The sequence below is a fragment of the Schistocerca serialis genome, chromosome 6 (genome assembly GCF_023864345.2).
Source record: "Schistocerca serialis cubense isolate TAMUIC-IGC-003099 chromosome 6, iqSchSeri2.2, whole genome shotgun sequence".
NCBI lineage: Eukaryota > Metazoa > Arthropoda > Insecta > Orthoptera > Acrididae > Schistocerca > Schistocerca serialis.
In genome coordinates, this window is record NC_064643.1 from 325429098 (window position 1) to 325445974 (window position 16877).

Sequence of the window (16877 nt, forward strand, 5' to 3'; positions counted from 1 at the left end):
CCATGTATGAAAGTGAAACATGGACAATAAACAGTTTACACAAAGACAATAGAAGTTTCTGAAATGTGATTCTACAGAAGAATGCTGAAGATTAGACGAGTCGAACACGTAACTAATGCAGAGGTACTGAACAGAACTGGGAAGAAAAGAAATTTGTGGCATGACCATACTAGGAGGAGGGATTGGTTGATAAAACACATCAGATCACCAATTTAGCAATTTAGTTCTGGAGGGGGGGGAGGAGTGCAGGGGGGGGGAGAGGGAGAGGGGGGGATAGAGAGAGAGAGAGAGAGAGAGAGAGAGAGAGAGAGAGAGAGAGAGAGAGAGAGAGAGAGAGAGGGGGGGGGGGGGGGGTTAAATTGTACAGAGAGACCAAAAAATGAATACAGTAAGCAGATTCAGAAGGATGAACGTTGCAGTAGTTATTCGGAGATGTAGGGGCCTGCGCAAGATCGCGTTGCACAGAGAGCACCATCAAACCCGTCTTTGGACTGAAGATGAGAACATGAATAAAGATTAACAGTACACTTGCCAATAGCTCTCAAGCGCCTTTGTATTATTGCATTGTGATCAGTGGTCAGTGCCTGAACAGGGGACATAAAGTGTTTTCAATATCCTCTGCATAGATCAATTACTAGAGCTCCTAAAGCTGCTATTAATGGGCTATAATGTACAGTATCCTCATTGTAGAACCATCAACACTATTGCCACCAATGAACAATACTAGCAAGGCGCCCCCCCCCCCCCCCTCTCTCTTTCTCTCTCTCTAATTAAAACAGCACCAGAATAGACATGTAATTGAAAATAATAAGCCAAGTTTTGGCTTTTGCATTCCCCGCTACATGTTGTTGTTCCATCTCATTTCATGATAGTGCCTAACAAGTTATCTGACCAATCAGCAATTACTTTAAAACTGCACTTTTTTTTCCTTACTTACGTCTGTCATAGAGTATTTGTTTCTACACAAATCTACTGCTAAACACTGAATTTAACGACAGTTCTTACTAGATCAACACCTATAAAACTTCCTGAAGGCAAGCCAAGTATTATGCTTATTTATGTCGAAATGCTGTGATGTTGACTACCTGACAACAAATTCTTTTCGAAGTTGGTTATGTTCTCAAAAATCACATACTTTGTCGTGAAACTTTAATATCAGTAGCAGGTAGAACAGCATTTTGGCTTACACTTAAACCTAATTTACTGGGGAGATTTTGCATATCTAAAAACACCACCCCTCTTTGTGGTTGTTAACAGAACTCTTCACATTTTACTTCCTTTGACGGAAAAAATAACTGTACTGCAATTTGAACCTAGTTCTGGATGAACTGCCTATTACCACAAGACGCACGTTACGTGGTAATGACGGAAAGTTTGTGAATGGACGAAATTACGTTAAGAACAAAAAATAAAATCTCGTATGAAGTAATGCTGAACGTTATAGTTTAACTTAGGTATTATCTGTATAAAACACAACCTGGCGCTTTCTTCCTCCTCTATAGACGGCGGACGTTATGTCGAAAGATCAGTAATGTAGACGCATCAGTTAACAACTGACATGGATACCCCTACAATACTTAAATCCAATGGAGTAAACTACTTGTAAGTTTCACTGGTCAAACCATCCTCGTGTTACAAGGTAATTCCAGTCTCAACTCCGCATTTCTATTCGACACACCCAGAACGGTAAAAACAACTATAACCGCGAAACTCTTCCGGTTATAGAATATGCAATTTCAGCAGCAAAATATTTGATTGCAGCCTAGACCAATCTGAGCACCTTACAATTACGTACAAGCAGCATCCCATAAGATGCTCATTTCAAATTTATACGTCGGTATATCTGATTCATTCAGTAACCTTATATCGACAGTAATTATGCACAACCTTCTTAGCCACTGCTTTCTAGTAAAAATATTGGTCGTATACTGATAGCCAACGAAACTTAGAGCTTACTGTTTTGATATGAACAACAACCATCACAAACACTTTTCAGCGTCTGACACAATTTTTGTCTTTCGCTGATAGATGGCAGGCATATTGCGCGATCTACTCACACATACAGGCGTTCGAGAGCGCTTAGAGAGGAAGTAAAAACGCGGGAACCAAAAGCTCAGCCTATGTCACATACAGAGACAATAAGGTATGTCTATAAGTCTTATTGCGCATAGTGCGATAGCGGTAGTGATTATTACTGACTTCTATGACAGATTTCTGCTTCACCACTCAAACATTTCGTATCGTCTGCTGAAGTGGCTTGTGCGCAGGCTCGGGCAAAATGGCGCCTGTGAATATTTTGTTGGACATTTCCTCGGAAAGTAAGGTTTCGATCGATATTCATAGAACCTTGCTGGATTTTTTAGCTATAGGTGTTTTACAAACATGGTGCTGTCGTTGAACCATTTAGATACGTAATTAGTGATTGGCGTGATTACTTTCTCCCTAAGTTTCTTCGGAGTGGAACCGGAGACATGTTTTCATGTTGAAATGACCCTCCCTTCACGCAGGTGCGTACGCAGCCGTACTATCTGGATTTTAACTGGGCCTGCTCAGTGCTGTGCCGCGCATTTCTTGTTGTGTAGCGTAAGTTAAAGCACTCGCTGAGCTTATGCGCCGCCAGTTGAGCCGATAGTAGGCCTGAGAAACATAAATATAAGCGTTATAATGGTTCATAATCTGTTGTGGTTTAAATTATTCGAATTTAGGGTGGCCATATTTCAGTTTATCCCTGTCTGTCCTCAAATATGGGCTTATCAACCCCCTTGAACAGACAAGACGAGATACTCAGCGTATCGCTTCGGTAGTGATATTCTCAGTAAGTAAAGAAAAATAGAGCTTTTTCTGTTACACTTGACATTTATTACAGTGATAAGGTGATTGCTAATCGAGATAATGTCTCATCCCATAGTTCCAAGTCAGCCCTGTTTACGGAATATTGATTTTCACGATTGATATATGTTGTTGTTTCGTCATGCTTATAGTTTATTCCCACTCATTTGGTGCAGTGTATTATAAATTGCTCATCGGAAGTTCGAAATTCGAATCTAGGGAAAAGCATTGTCATAGGCCTATTGTTACGGTTTTAAAAAAATATTGAAAAGTGGTGCTTATGCTTTGACTGAATTAAGGACCTTTGTGTGCTAGCGTATGATAAAATAAAACTTCTAACACTTGGGGATCGTTATGGGGCACTGTTGTGCCGATATGTTAATTTATAATGTGGTACGTTCTCCTTTTTCGTGTTACAGAAAAAATTCACTTCTCTCTCGTTGTTTCATTAGGTAATGACGGAGCCTCAAGAGGAAATACGCAATACATTCATTACTATAATATAAACATAAGTTTTGCATCCACAGTCTGTATCACTACGCTTAAAATATATCAGATCTTCTCTTTAATTCCTACGAAATGTCACGAATATACTTCCAAAAATATTTAATTCCGATTATTTAACACCTACTAATACGATTTATATCCTTCCTTCATGCATTACCCACATTGCCTTAGTGTTCGTTCAGTCAAGACAGTTTTATTCCCACCCGTAATTATTTTCACATTGAATGTTAAACAGATAACGCATAGCAGCAGCACATTCACATATTGCTTTATTGTATTGATAAACAGACACTTCCACAAGCATGAAAAATTAAATGTCTCCTACATTGTTTACTTGGATCTAGTGTCAAAACTTTCACTTCACTTCGTGACCGGTAGTAAACAGAAGAAAGGTAGTTTCCTTTATGTGAAACAACCAGATTTTTAGTGAAATTACTATCATAGTGCCAAAATAGACTTTTATGGATTTGTTTTGAATGCTTTTTGTACTGAAGAACAAAGATTGAAGTATTACTTTTGACAGAGCTGCTATTAAATTATGAAACATTTGGCACTTTCAACAAACAGTAAATCATTTTCACAAATCACTGCCTTCCCTGTTTCACACTGGAATAGAAGGGAGAACCGATAGAGGTACACAAAGTACCCTCCGCCACACACCGCCAGGTGGCTTGCGGAGTATGGATGTAGATGTAGATTGTTAAGTATTGTATTTATTTGTATGCACATCTGCTGCACATTAAAGAAAAAAAAAAACAATCTTAGTGCCTGACATAGGAGAATGTCACAAAAGCAGCTTACATTGTCATGTTCATTGAATAGATGATAATGCAGAAATTTTGTAACTGTTTACTAAAATCACAGTATTTTATATTGTTGGAGGCAGTGATTGTTGTTACAGATATTTGCTGATACATGGTGCTATTATTCTAAATTTTTGTCTTTTATTGTATTACTTTTCATTGTATTGCACTGGCATTGGCAGTTTAAGTGGACAATGAAAATTGTGCTTTGGCTCTTCTCATTGCCATAGTGTAATAACTGTAAGGAGATGTCAGTCACCAAACTTATTTCTTTTATCCTGTCAAACAGTGCAAAATCCAGAATGGAATAGCGATGGTATTATGAAAAGGATAGATTGCTACTACCCACCATCATGTTTTTGTGAATGTGTGTGTTTTCTTCTTTAGAAGAAGGCCTTTTGGCTGAACGTCAGATGTATAGCAGTATCTTTGTTGTGCTTATCTGCGACTCATTTCCTCTGTATGGCGAGTAGCAGTCTGTCCCTTTCATAATATTCCTTTATCCTGTTTACACAATGAATAAATGGGTGAATAACAATCTAAGACACATGGGTGGTAGCCATTGCCTGTTGAAATGTCTAGTTTATTCTTAGACCTTTCTAACGAGGGGAAACTCCCCATCGCATGCACAACCCCTTACTTTCCCGGATTTAGTGGTAAGAGGGCCCAGTAGACAACCTGTCAAAACCAAACACAGATCAAGCATGAAAACAGGTAGTAGTTGTATTAAACTAAGAAAAAATAGAAACACTCCAAGGAGAAGTGCAACATAGAGCAGCCTGAAAGAGCAACAGCGTCATGGTTAAGTGGTCATGGTGTTGAATTTTTTATTTTCCGCGCGGTTCACTATATTGAAATTTGTGCCTGTGTCGTGGTGTAAGGAAGGGACTTAGTGACAGTTGATTCTGCAAAACTACTGTTAGCAGCTGAAAGGAAGTGGCTTTCAAATGGGAACGACAAACGCTTTATTGACAAGGCAACCAGTCAACCGAATCCTTCACCGGAACACACATCTGGTATGTCATAGATGGCATTAGTGACAGTATGTGCCATCATAGGAATATCTTATTGACGCACCTAATTTGTAAGACTGATATGTGAATCAGATATGCCTCCTTGCCCGATTTAGGCTGCAACAAATGAAGACAACAGTTACGCAATCTCACAGTTTTGCTATTCTCTGTCAAAACATATGTTTTTTAACTTTTCGAAGTTTCGTTTCATTTTGGAAGTTTTGACTCTTGAATTCCCTTGTTGTAACATAGCTGACACCTTTTTTTTTTTAAAAAAAATCTATATTGTATCTCACCTGCTCTCACTATTCATCACATTTACTAGCAACGGTAACATATTAATACTTACCACATGACTCATATTCTATAACCAATGTACAGTATTAAAACTGCCCAAACTACAGATATTCCAGTAACTTGATGGACAGTTCATAATAGTGTGAAAAGAAAAATAAATTTCGGGGAGAGTTTCAAACACAGCTCATCCTGTGTACAGTATTTTATTATTATTTATTTTTCTTTTTTGACAGCTCAGTATACCTTCTTCCTGTTTTCATGCTTGATCTGTGTTCAGTTTTTGATAGGCCGTCCAGTGAGCCACCTTATCACTAAATATTAGGGGGTTGTAGTGGGGAGTTTCCCTTATAATTCACCCCTCCTCCTCCTCCTCCTCCTCCTCCTCCTCCTGCTCCTGCTCCTCCTCCTCTATGGGGTTGGCATTGTTATATGGTTTGATTCAATGTTAGTGACATTGGTGGGATGCCCTTTCATTCACCACCGCTACCCACGGGGCGGAATCTGTATCCCTTCTGTCTGCCTACAGCTTAACGGGTACCTGAGGTGGGATGTAGCTATTTACCCAAGTAGATTTTGGAAACTAATTGAAAACTAATGGGTACCTGAGGTGGGATGCAGCTATTTACCCAAGTAGATTTTGGAAACTAATTGAAAACTATGTTCAGGCTGGCTGGCTCACCAGCCCTCGCCATTGACCTGCAAGGCATACTTGGGCATGAGCAGGCTTGACTCCCTAAATATCCCAGAAGCTGTGTGCTAATCTGCTTGACTGTTGGAATCCTTCTCAGACCTTTCTAAGATGTTGCACATTTGTTCACTGTTTTAAATGACAAGGACATACTCCCTCTATGACTTAATGTGGATAAGTGCCTGACTGCAGTAGCAGCAAACATTGCTTTTATGAGAGAAAAATATACCAGTAATAGTCCTACTTATTTTTGCCACTGCTATCCCATTTTGAGAATGTACATTGAAACACATTAATTGGCCCTACAGAACAATTAAGCAGACATCAGACATTTCAGAGCGTTTAGAAGTTGTGGGCGCAACAGTGAGGGTGAAACTCGTTTTCAGAATACTTCAATGTAAAAGTGTACAGTGGTGCCTATTTGCAGTGTTAGCCAGTTAAGGAAGACACACTGACAAAATTTTATGTAAATGAGGTCAAAATGCTGGTATATAACTTTAAAGCCAGATTGTTTAAGTGTGTTGATGTAGAAATAGGCAAGTGTTTTATGCATGTCAAGATGTATTTGATTCATTTCCTAATGCATAACTTCTTCAGTCATTCACACTAAATCTTAAAAATGACTAAAATATTGCATGCATTAACATTATGCTAACTGTTAAAAAAAATATAAAAATGAAGCAAACATACAAATCTTGGGGGGCAGAGAGAAAGCACAAAATAGAAAAAAGCAGGAATGGCTTGAGGAGAGATTAAAATTTCCAGAAGCATGCACCACAGTGGGAAAGGTAGCTGCTGCACATAGGAGAATAAAAAGAAAGCTTTGAACAAAGAGAACTACTGTACAAATACAAAGAGCTAAGATGGACAGGAAGTACTAAGCAAGGCAGTGAAGGCTGAAAGGTGGAAGGAACAGGTAGGGGGTCTATTCAAAGGAAACAACCTCAAAGACAATACTACATTAAGGGAAGAAAAAGTTAAACATGATGGGAGAGCCAAGTTTTGATACTGTGAGTGTACTTTGTCAGAAGCACTGAAAGATCCAAGTTGAAACTAGACAGCTGGCGTAGATGACATTCCCTCGGAATGATTCTTTGGGAGAATCAACAGTGACAGAACTATTCTCCTGGCATGCAAGACACAATGCAGGCAAAAAAAAAAAAAAAAAAAAAAAAAAAAAAAAAAGAGTTCACACTTCAAGAAAAATTTAATTATTAAGAAAAGAAAGGGTGGGTGAGAGGGGGGTGTTAATTGATAAGTGTGGATATTAACAAATCATCCATTTAACAAGTCATGGTTGCAGAGTACAGATGCAGTTTTACAGACAACAATAAGATTGGCGGTTGCAGAGTACAGATGCAGTTTTACAGACAATAATAAGATTGGTGTAAGTCAACATGAGGGGAAATTCGTTTGGGTGCTGTTGGAATTTAGAACATTGAGGCAGTACTGGCCTAAAAATTTATCTACACCCATCACCATTATTTGGGCTTCTTCCCTTCCATTCACATGGGATAATCGATTGCTTAAACTTCTCTGTGTACACTGCAATTAGTATAATTTTGGCTTAATACATATGGGAGTGATATGTAGGAGCTATAGCATATGCTTAGATTTATCACATAAAGTTGGATCTTGAAGCTTTGTAAGAAAGATTTTACAGGCTAATTCACATCTATCTTCAAGTGTGTGTCAGTTGCTTTTTCAGCATCTCCGTGATGCTCTCCTATGGATGAAACAAACCATTGATCTTTTGTCTTTCGTGCTGCCCTTCTGTGTATGTTAAGTATCGCCTGTTAGATTTGGTATGAAACCCCCCACACTTAGCAATATTTTCTGATGGACTGCACGAGTATTTTGTAAGCAATCTTGTTTGTACAATGTTTACATTTCCCTAGTATTCTACCAGTGAACCGAAGTTTACAAACTGTTTTATGTAAGATTAGGTTTATATGTTCATTCCATTTCATATTGCTACAAATTGTTACACACAGGTGTGTATAAGCTGACTAATTCCAGTTGTGACTCATCAATATTCTAGTCATAGTACACTACATTGTTTGTTTTGTGAAGTGCAAGACTTTACCTCTCCGAACATTGAAAGCAAGTTGCCAAAACCAGTTTGAAATCTTATCAAGAGCTGACTTAATATTTATGCAGCTTTTTGCAGATAGAAATTCATTGCAGATAACCATGTAATCTGCAAAATGCCTTAAGTTCCTATTAATATCATCTGCGAGGTCATTAACATAAAACATGAACAGCGAGAATTCCCACACACTTCCCCGGAACACATCTGAAGTTACTTTTATATCTGTTGATGACTCTCCATCTGAGATGTATGCTGTATCCTCCCTGTCAAGAAATTCTCAATCCATTCACAAATATTGCATGATACTGCATATGATTAAACTTCCAATGATAATTGTAGGTGTAGCTTTGTGTTAGGGTGAAGTGGGGTAAGTGTAACCATAGGGTTAGTGTAACCACAGCTTATGGTGCCTTAAAGAAGCTGTATTTTTACCTCTCACCTATCACACATATTAATTTACTCCTTTCTTTGTTATATTTAACCATAAGTTGCCAAATCTGACAAATTAGTAATTAATTTTTGGACTTGAATTGACATCTACATTTTCACTCTGCGAGTGAGTGACACGCTCAGAATTTGGTAGTCTGTCATTCTTGCAGTTTTAAAGATAACTGCACAATTTTTTGGTTACAAACTAACTTTTGCATGACAATTTCAAATATGAGATTCATTTTACTCTACTGATAAAGCTCTTGATATGCCAGGCATGGTTACACTTACCCCAACTTTTTCCTATGTGGGGCAAGTGTAACCGGGGGGGGGGGGGGGGGGGGTTACACTTGCCCCAAACAAACTTACCGGAACAGATTTATTTATTTAAGCCGTAACCTTGTTTTTGCTATCACACTAGATCAATTAAACTGGCCTTCCTGTACATATGGAGTTTGTATGAGATATATTTTATTTTTGTCTACTATATTTTTAAACCACGTTTCCTTTTATAAAATATGACACTGTCCGATAGTGTAGTCCCACTGGTAACAAAAAGGAGGAAAGAATTGCACCACGAGCTGAAGTTATCACTTTTCAAGATGCCATCTATAAAGAAAAAGATTTCAAAGGAAACAAGAATAATAAGGAGAAAGCAAAACGAAAGAGCATTATCGACATAAAAAAGGGCTTGGTAATGAAAAGTAAATCTTCCAAACAAAGTGCTGTTGTGGAAAAAAATCCCTGATTGCTCATGTGGGTAACAAAAAAAAAAAGACTCAAGTTGAAGCAACAAGTGAAGAAAGTTAAACTGAAGGAGGCCTATCTTTAATAAGTGGTGATGAAGGAAATGGGATCATAATAACACTGGACGATCTCAGGAAAGAAATGATAAACTGTGAAGAAGAAAAAGAGACAAACTTTTTTGAAGCCAAAGATAAAATTACAGTTGGAATCTATGTTCTGGTAGCTTTTGCAACAAAATGTAAGAAGGTTCATTTTATTGGCCATGTTACCAAAATTAGTGATTTAGGAGATCCAGAAGTGATTTTCCTCAGATGCAAAAATAAGACAAAGCATGGCACCACATTCTACTGGCCTGATAGAAGAGATGAGACGGAAGTTCCATCCTCTGACGTCATTCCAGTGCTGCCTGAGCCTACTTTGTCGCAGGGGAGACCTGACATTTGGTGTTAAATTTTATTCATACAAGATTCAGTGACTAATTAACAGTTAGGGCCTAAGTGTGAATATAATAAGTTGAATTAGGGCAGTTTAGCGTTAAACACAAATTTCCAACAACTTGAGTTCAATTACCATGGAAAATAATAGAAAGTGAACTTATAAAGTGAATTTTTCTTTTCTCTTGATACTAGATATTTTATTATTTTTGTTAAATTGCCTACTAAAGAAAAAATATTACTTTTGTAGAATTTAAACTAATAAATTACTGGCCTAAAACAAAAATAAATCATCTATGAAGCATTCTGTTTCAGTGTTTTATGGTTTAGGCTAACACTTATTTTTTAGTTTAGCTAACATTTTCTGTGTATTTCATAATATACAAAGAGGCATGTGCAAAAAAGTTCATATCTTGAGTAAAATTTAAGATATTTTAATAATTTAAAAATCCTCAAGTTCAGTAAAAATTGGGTAATCAGGTCACTTACCCCAAGTCCTTTTTACAATGCTCTGTATGGGTACAACAATGTGGGGTTACACTTGCCTCGAACCATGGGGCAAGTGTAACCTCACAACACAAAATTTTGAAAACAATTAATTGACCCTATAATTTCTTTTTTCAAAAACAAAATGTAGATTGTTTAAAAGTCAATAAGTTAAACTTTAAGCATGAAAAATTTCAAAATCATATCTTCAATAACAAGTTGGCAATTTGGTGTCAAAGTTGAACTATGCCAAAACGTGGTTACACTTACCCCACTTCACCCTAAATACTTTTCATGAAGTCTGCAAAACTCTGCGTCTACCTGACTGCCTTGATTGAACTCCGCTGGGCCCTGGATCTCCGTTCAGCTTTAACCATTTCAGCTGTTTCTTAGTGTCATTGACTTGCTGTTACAGTCATCATAGCCATGGTATGGGAATTAAATTGGGTCAATAATCCCACTGGATGTTTGTTTGTAAAGCATTTAAAAACTGAGATTTTGCTTTGATTTCCTCAGGTCACAGTTGGGCTTTCAAATTTTGAAACTCAAAAAAACGAAAAAAACAAAAAAACATTTGTAGCTAGTGTTAATTATATTGACCTTTGCCACTACTGTTATCAAGTCATTAGCAGTATCTGGTGTACTGTGACCATTTGGTAGTTGCTCAAATCAACTTGGCCACAGGGATAGGCTCTTCCCTCATATGGTTCCTGCAGCACCATCTTCGAGAACCGTTCCCTGTATCTGGCAGGAGAAGTTGCACCCTCCTCTGGCGTCTACCGATGACAGGGCTTTCTCTCCCCGAAAATCTACAGATCAGAGATCCATCACAAGTCAGTGGCTAGAGGAGCCATGGACTGTGGGTCTCAGGGCTGTCTGCTCTTCTTCTATTCCTACATCTGCAGTTGATAAACCCGCAGTGGAATATTGACCACCAAATGATGTGAAAGCGAAGGAGAAATCTCTGCAAAAGGCTACTCTTATGACCCAGGCAGCCCCAGATTTGCTTGTGTTGTCAGATACTGAACCACTGTTCATTGATGATCTGCAGCTACTGTTGACACAGTGATACTGGGGTATGAACTGTCCTCCACCACTGATCAGGATACTCTCAACGTGATCCAGTGGAACTGCCATGAATATTACTGTCATTTGCCAGACCTACAACAACTAATTTCCTCTTGTTCTCCTATCTGTGTTGCTCTCCAAGGAAAAAAACCTCACTGATGACAATTCCCCAGATTTTTGAAGTTCCCATATATTCTGTTGGAAGTATACTGACCCCAAGAGAGCATCTGGAGGAGGCTGGAATTTGGTTCACATTGATATCACCAGGGAGTGGATTCCTCTCCATACCTAATTGGAAGCAATAGCAGTGCAAGTTGAGATGCCCTAATGATCGCCATTTGTCTCCAGGCAGAGCATTTACTTATCTTGAGATTAAAACCTTAATCCAACCATTTTCCACCCACCCCTTTTCTCCCAATTGGGGATTTCAGTGCATACCATTGCTCAGGAGCATCTTCAATTTGAAATTGTTGTCCCCAGTCTATCATCTTGGAATATGACTGGCCATTGATGCTTTCTGGACTAGTTATGTAGACAGTCTGCCTGCCAAAGCAGGCATCTTCTCTCTTCAGTATCAGCTCATGGTCTCCTATGCAATCACTAGTTGATAATTTCCTGATCATCCAAATACCCTATTCTCTTTCCATAAAAGGGTCCACACCTGCCTTGAGGTGGGATTTCCAGTTCGAACGCATCTCGCAACCTTCTGCCAGGACCTCCGCTTCTCCATAGAATGTACTCCCCTTGTTTTCCCATGGACCCCCTTTTTTGGTTTAGAGGCCATGAATTAGGACCAATCTATTTCAGGGTCCTAAGATTTGTCGTCCCTTGACCTTTTGTTGTCTGCTCCTTTCAGTTTTTAGTAGTTTAAGGATGCGACCATCTTTTACACTGATGGCTCTAAAACTGTGAATATGACAGATATGACGTGACTTCTGAAATTTTCCCGGCGTATTTTTTCTTCCAGTAATTTTCGGGTTTTCAGCCCGATCCCATCAACATTCTGCCATGATATTTCAGCCCAGAGACGTCTGGCCATCCTCAGGTGAGTAGGCGAAGTACTGAAGAGACCTGATGCAGTCGTGGTATTTATGGCGAATTCCACGCATGCGAATCGTACTGGCGGTTTACAGCACATGCATTAGGTGGCATGCGCGAGGCAGCCAAGAAGTGTGTGCTGCCCTCAGTGGTGAAGTAAGAACAGTCTAATCGCAGAGTATTGACTGAACATGTCGATTCCGCTGTGACCTCATAATTTTAATAATTGAATTCCAGTTTTTATCCAGCTGAAAGCTGTTATCACGATCATTAAATTGTCAACAAGGCGTATTTCCATGGGTTCATTAATTACAGAGCCCCAGAAGCTGGAAACTTACTGCACCACTGAGGACAGCACACACTACTTGGCTACCTCGCACATGTCACCTCCTAACACATGTGCTGTAAACCACCAGTACAATTTGCATGCATGGAATTCGCCATAAATACCTTGACTGCATCAGGTCTCTTCAGTACTTCGTCTACTCACCTGAGGATGGCCGGACGTCTCTGGGCCAAAATATCTTGGCAGAATGTTGATGGGATCTGGCTGCGAACCCGAAAATTACTGGAGGAAGACAGGATATGCTTTTACATATCCTGCTTGACAGAAATACCATCCATTGTAGGAAACATGTGGAGCTGATAGCTGTTAACACAGCCATCTGTAATACAAATGGGTCTTTCTTAACCTCATTCTAGTATGTAGTGAGTCAGCGAGCAGTCTCCATGTCATTACCTATGTTACTCTTGTCACCTGGTGATATCCGGTATTTATGATTTTAACTCTGATCGTAATCGTACCACCTGATCAGTTGTCTTCCTGGGTTCCAAGTCATGTGGGTACCTCAGGGAATTAACGGGCCAACTTTGGCGTGAGAAGCAATTACTTATCCCACATTTAGTTCAATGATCTCAGGTGCAGGTGAAACCTCTGCTCACTCAGAGATGGTATGATATCTGATGGGCTATAACTGTGCACTGTCAAGATCCAGAAGAATAGACCATCATATGCCGCCTCTTCGTTGGTCATACCAGACTGACCCATAGGTCTATTTTATGTAACTAGCTACCCCTACATTGTGGTTGCTCTTATCCTGGTGGAATACCCCATCCTTTTTGTTCTCCATGCTAAGCATGGTCTTCAGATTTCTTTGTCTGTCAGGATGGCAGATGACACAACCACAATTGAAGTGGTCATCTGTTTTCTCCATGATAGGTGTTTTTATTATCAGATATAACATTTTAAACTACTTTTGGTGCAAGAGCTGGTTGTTTGGAGTTGGGATGCCTGTTATTGCATACTGGGTTTGGGAGTCCTCACTCTTAGCACTTTTGGCAGCTCTTCTTTTAATTGTCTTTTAGATGTGGTTAGCCCAATTTTTCTGCTGTATCCTATTTTCCATTTTAGGGGTAGCACTCCAATGAATAGTGGGTATTGTCCCCCTCTTTAACACTCTGACTATAACGAAATGTGTGTGCAAAAGCTGTAGGAGTGATAGCCACTGTCTTATACGCACTCTCTTTCCTCCTCCTATCCACTGAGGTGATTATTCCTCTCACCTTGTTATAGGATTGTTGGCCAAACTGATGTCAGTTACTTTTTTAGTTTTCTCACTTTTACTATTATGAATCTTCTGGTTAGAAGGCATTCTTTGCTCTGAAACATGATTCATCATTAGCCCTTAATCATGTTGGCAGGAGGTGCATTGTGGGTGGGATGTCTCTTGCCACAGCCATTTGCTAAATTAAATTTTATGTTCTTGTTATTCAATGTAATGTGTCTGTTGTAATTGTCAGTTAAGTTATGGTCACAGAGCATTTCAGATATTCGTCTTGATCTGTGTTTACTGAAACCTGAGGCTTTAAGCACTTTGAATGGTGAGTGAAAACATTATTAATATAATTTTTTGTCCTTATAACAGGGGAGGTTGTGAACCATGACAGATTGTAATGTGAACTAGAAGATATTCTTATGACACAGTTCGGAATAAATTCCATTTCGAGACCTTGTGGTACGTATAATTATAGATATATTAATATAGAAGAACAGATGTACCAAGCTGATATTTTTTTAAAAAAATCTTTTTATCACAATAATTTATAGGTAATAATGTAGCAGATCCAAAAAGTTGTAGTACTAAGGGGGCTTAATCTGTTATTTCAGTTAACTGTATCTGAGAAATGAGCTGATATTTTGTCTTATGACTGAAGAATATGAGTGCCAAGGAGTCTGTGTATCAAACAGAACTTTTAGCATTGCAGTTCAAAAATAGTAACAAGAATAGTAAAGACTACAAATAGACAGGAATAAATAAAAATATTTACGGAATTTTTCACATTTTCTTTAGCCCTTTGGAGAGGGATATGGGAAGTAGACAGAATTTGCTGTGACCCAAGCACAGATTGCCCCAAGGTGGAGAGGTTAGAGGGGTAAGTAAGTACCACCACCCTCCTTATAGTATTGGTAACCCCCCCCCCCCCCCCCCACCTTCTCCTGTCACTCACTCACTTTTCCCCCACCACCATCCCCACCAAAGCTACTAACTATTTCAAGGTGGCTTGCAGGGGTAACAAACACTTCATTATTTCATGTGAACTGTAGTAGCTTTATAATTTTTATGTGCTGGCATATACATGTCACCTTTCATTAGAACTTTTTTTTAAGTAACAATTCATTTTTATTGTAGTTGTGTGAAAGCTAGAAAAAGGACAAAATTCATCATGGTCAGCGTCTGTTACCAGTATGTCTTAATGATTCGCTAGTCACCATTACAGTCAGAAGTAGAAGCACTGGGACCAATGTAATTTTCGATGAGTTCATTGTATCTCCATTATTCTATTGAAGGTACTTTGCTTTAGTGCAAGCCTTGCCACTCATTTAATAAGAATTCTCTGAAACGAAACACCTAAATTGTTTTGCAAATTTCCTGCGAACCTTTCCACTAGGTATTGTGATTATACAATATATCGCTTTTGTGCATCACATTTTCACGGTATTCATGTCACAGTTGCAAGACATGATTTCATCACATTTCTGTGTAGCTGTGACATAAAATGGACCAAAAAGCTTCAAGAGGAAGAGAGCCTCTTTCCTTGTTCCATTATCATAGGACATATGTCTTCGTTGGTGTCATTCATCCATTATGGTTTCTCTGTTTGTATTTATAATTCAGGAACACATTTTGTTCAAACCAATTTTCTAAATGTGACAAATTCCTTTGCCTGTGGCAGTCTCCTTGTATATTATCAGGAGCATCAGTTGTATTCACCTACAGAAGTCTTCCTGAAGCTGACTGTTAACTATGGTTCTGAAAGAGCTTAAATGGTTCAGGTGAAGTAATAAAATGTAATAATAGTTATTGTTATTCACTACTGTGTTCACATAATAAATATTTTACCAGCATTGAAGTACATAATTCATACCAATAGATATTTTTTGTCAGATCTGTTGGTTTGGGATTTGAAAAAGCTGCCTTTTCTTGTTGGAAGTTAATACAGACTTAAGGTGGTGAGTTTTGTAAAACATGTTTATTCCTAGTGTATGATGCAACTGATGATAGTAATAGTGAAACAAATTTTTGAAGTATATGCAAGTAAATTAAATTGGTTTCTACTAAGTTCTGTTTGCAATAAACAGAAATTTAGTGTTGTATTTGCGTATTAATAATGTGGCAGAAAATATTTATAGTAATCTCAGACTTGTACGAAGCATTTAGCCATAGGGAAGTAAATGAAAGAAAGATATTAAAACAGATAGCAGAGCTACAGTGGTATTCAAAACGTTAGTTTACATAAAAGACAGTACTGTATATATTTGCTCCATTGCATTATGCTGCACCGTGTTGGACAAAATTGGTGTCTAATATATAGAAACTGCCAAATTGGCAATTGTGGTGCTACTGTTAACATAAGAAATATATTAAGATAGCTGTGAAGTAGCCCTTGAAAAGTGCTAGTGGAATGGAAACAGGAAAACCAAATCCATTAACTTTCAACTACACATAGTATAACCATTGTTGACACATTTATTTGAACTTCCCTATCATTATATGGAATACTGTCTATGCTGGATGAATGCTTTTTGTTTAGTGCCGATTGTAAAATTTTTGCCAGTTATAATTTTCTGTAGACCTAACAAATTTATTGATATGTAGTTTGTTCAGCTTGGAATTTTCTTTCACTTGCAGCAAAATAAGGTGCCATGTTTCTCAGTTTCATGTGGCTAATAATTCTATGTTGATATGAACTACCAGAATGATGTGACACTGTAACATGTTAGAACTGGTAAAGCAGTTACTGAGAGATATCTGGTAAGTATGCAGAAAACTGCCAGGAACTATTATTGTTTCAGGCTTATAAGTCACTTCAATAACTTATTATTTTAAAGGAGATTTTTAAGTACCAGTGTTTCAAAAACCATCTTCAACATGAAATGTCTACACA

The 16877-nt window shown here is 38.3% G+C and overlaps 2 protein-coding genes across 11 annotated transcripts in view; one reads left to right on the top strand and one right to left on the bottom strand.

Moving 5' to 3' along the window:
• Positions 1–2323, bottom strand: part of LOC126484000 (5-demethoxyubiquinone hydroxylase, mitochondrial) — a 57728-nt gene extending 55405 nt beyond the window's left edge. Inside the window, exon 1 of one of the 5 annotated variants that reach the window (XM_050107315.1) lies at positions 2200–2323. Coding sequence is in view for 1 of the 5 variants with exons in the window: in XM_050107314.1 (XP_049963271.1) it covers positions 1957–1980 (24 nt within the window). In the remaining 4 variants the exon portion in view is untranslated. The other 4 variants (XM_050107318.1, XM_050107314.1, XM_050107319.1 and 1 more) reach the window with 4 other exon arrangements.
• LOC126483998 (DNA-binding protein Ewg) overlaps positions 2065–16877 on the top strand; it is a 125372-nt gene continuing 110559 nt past the window's right edge. For 3 of the 6 annotated variants that reach the window (XM_050107303.1, XM_050107308.1, XM_050107309.1), the window contains exons 1-3: positions 2065–2143; positions 14357–14446; positions 16622–16744. The gene's annotated coding sequence lies outside the window, so the exon portion shown is untranslated. The remainder of the gene's footprint in view (positions 2144–14356; positions 14447–16621; positions 16745–16877) is intronic. The other 3 variants (XM_050107304.1, XM_050107305.1, XM_050107306.1) reach the window with 3 other exon arrangements.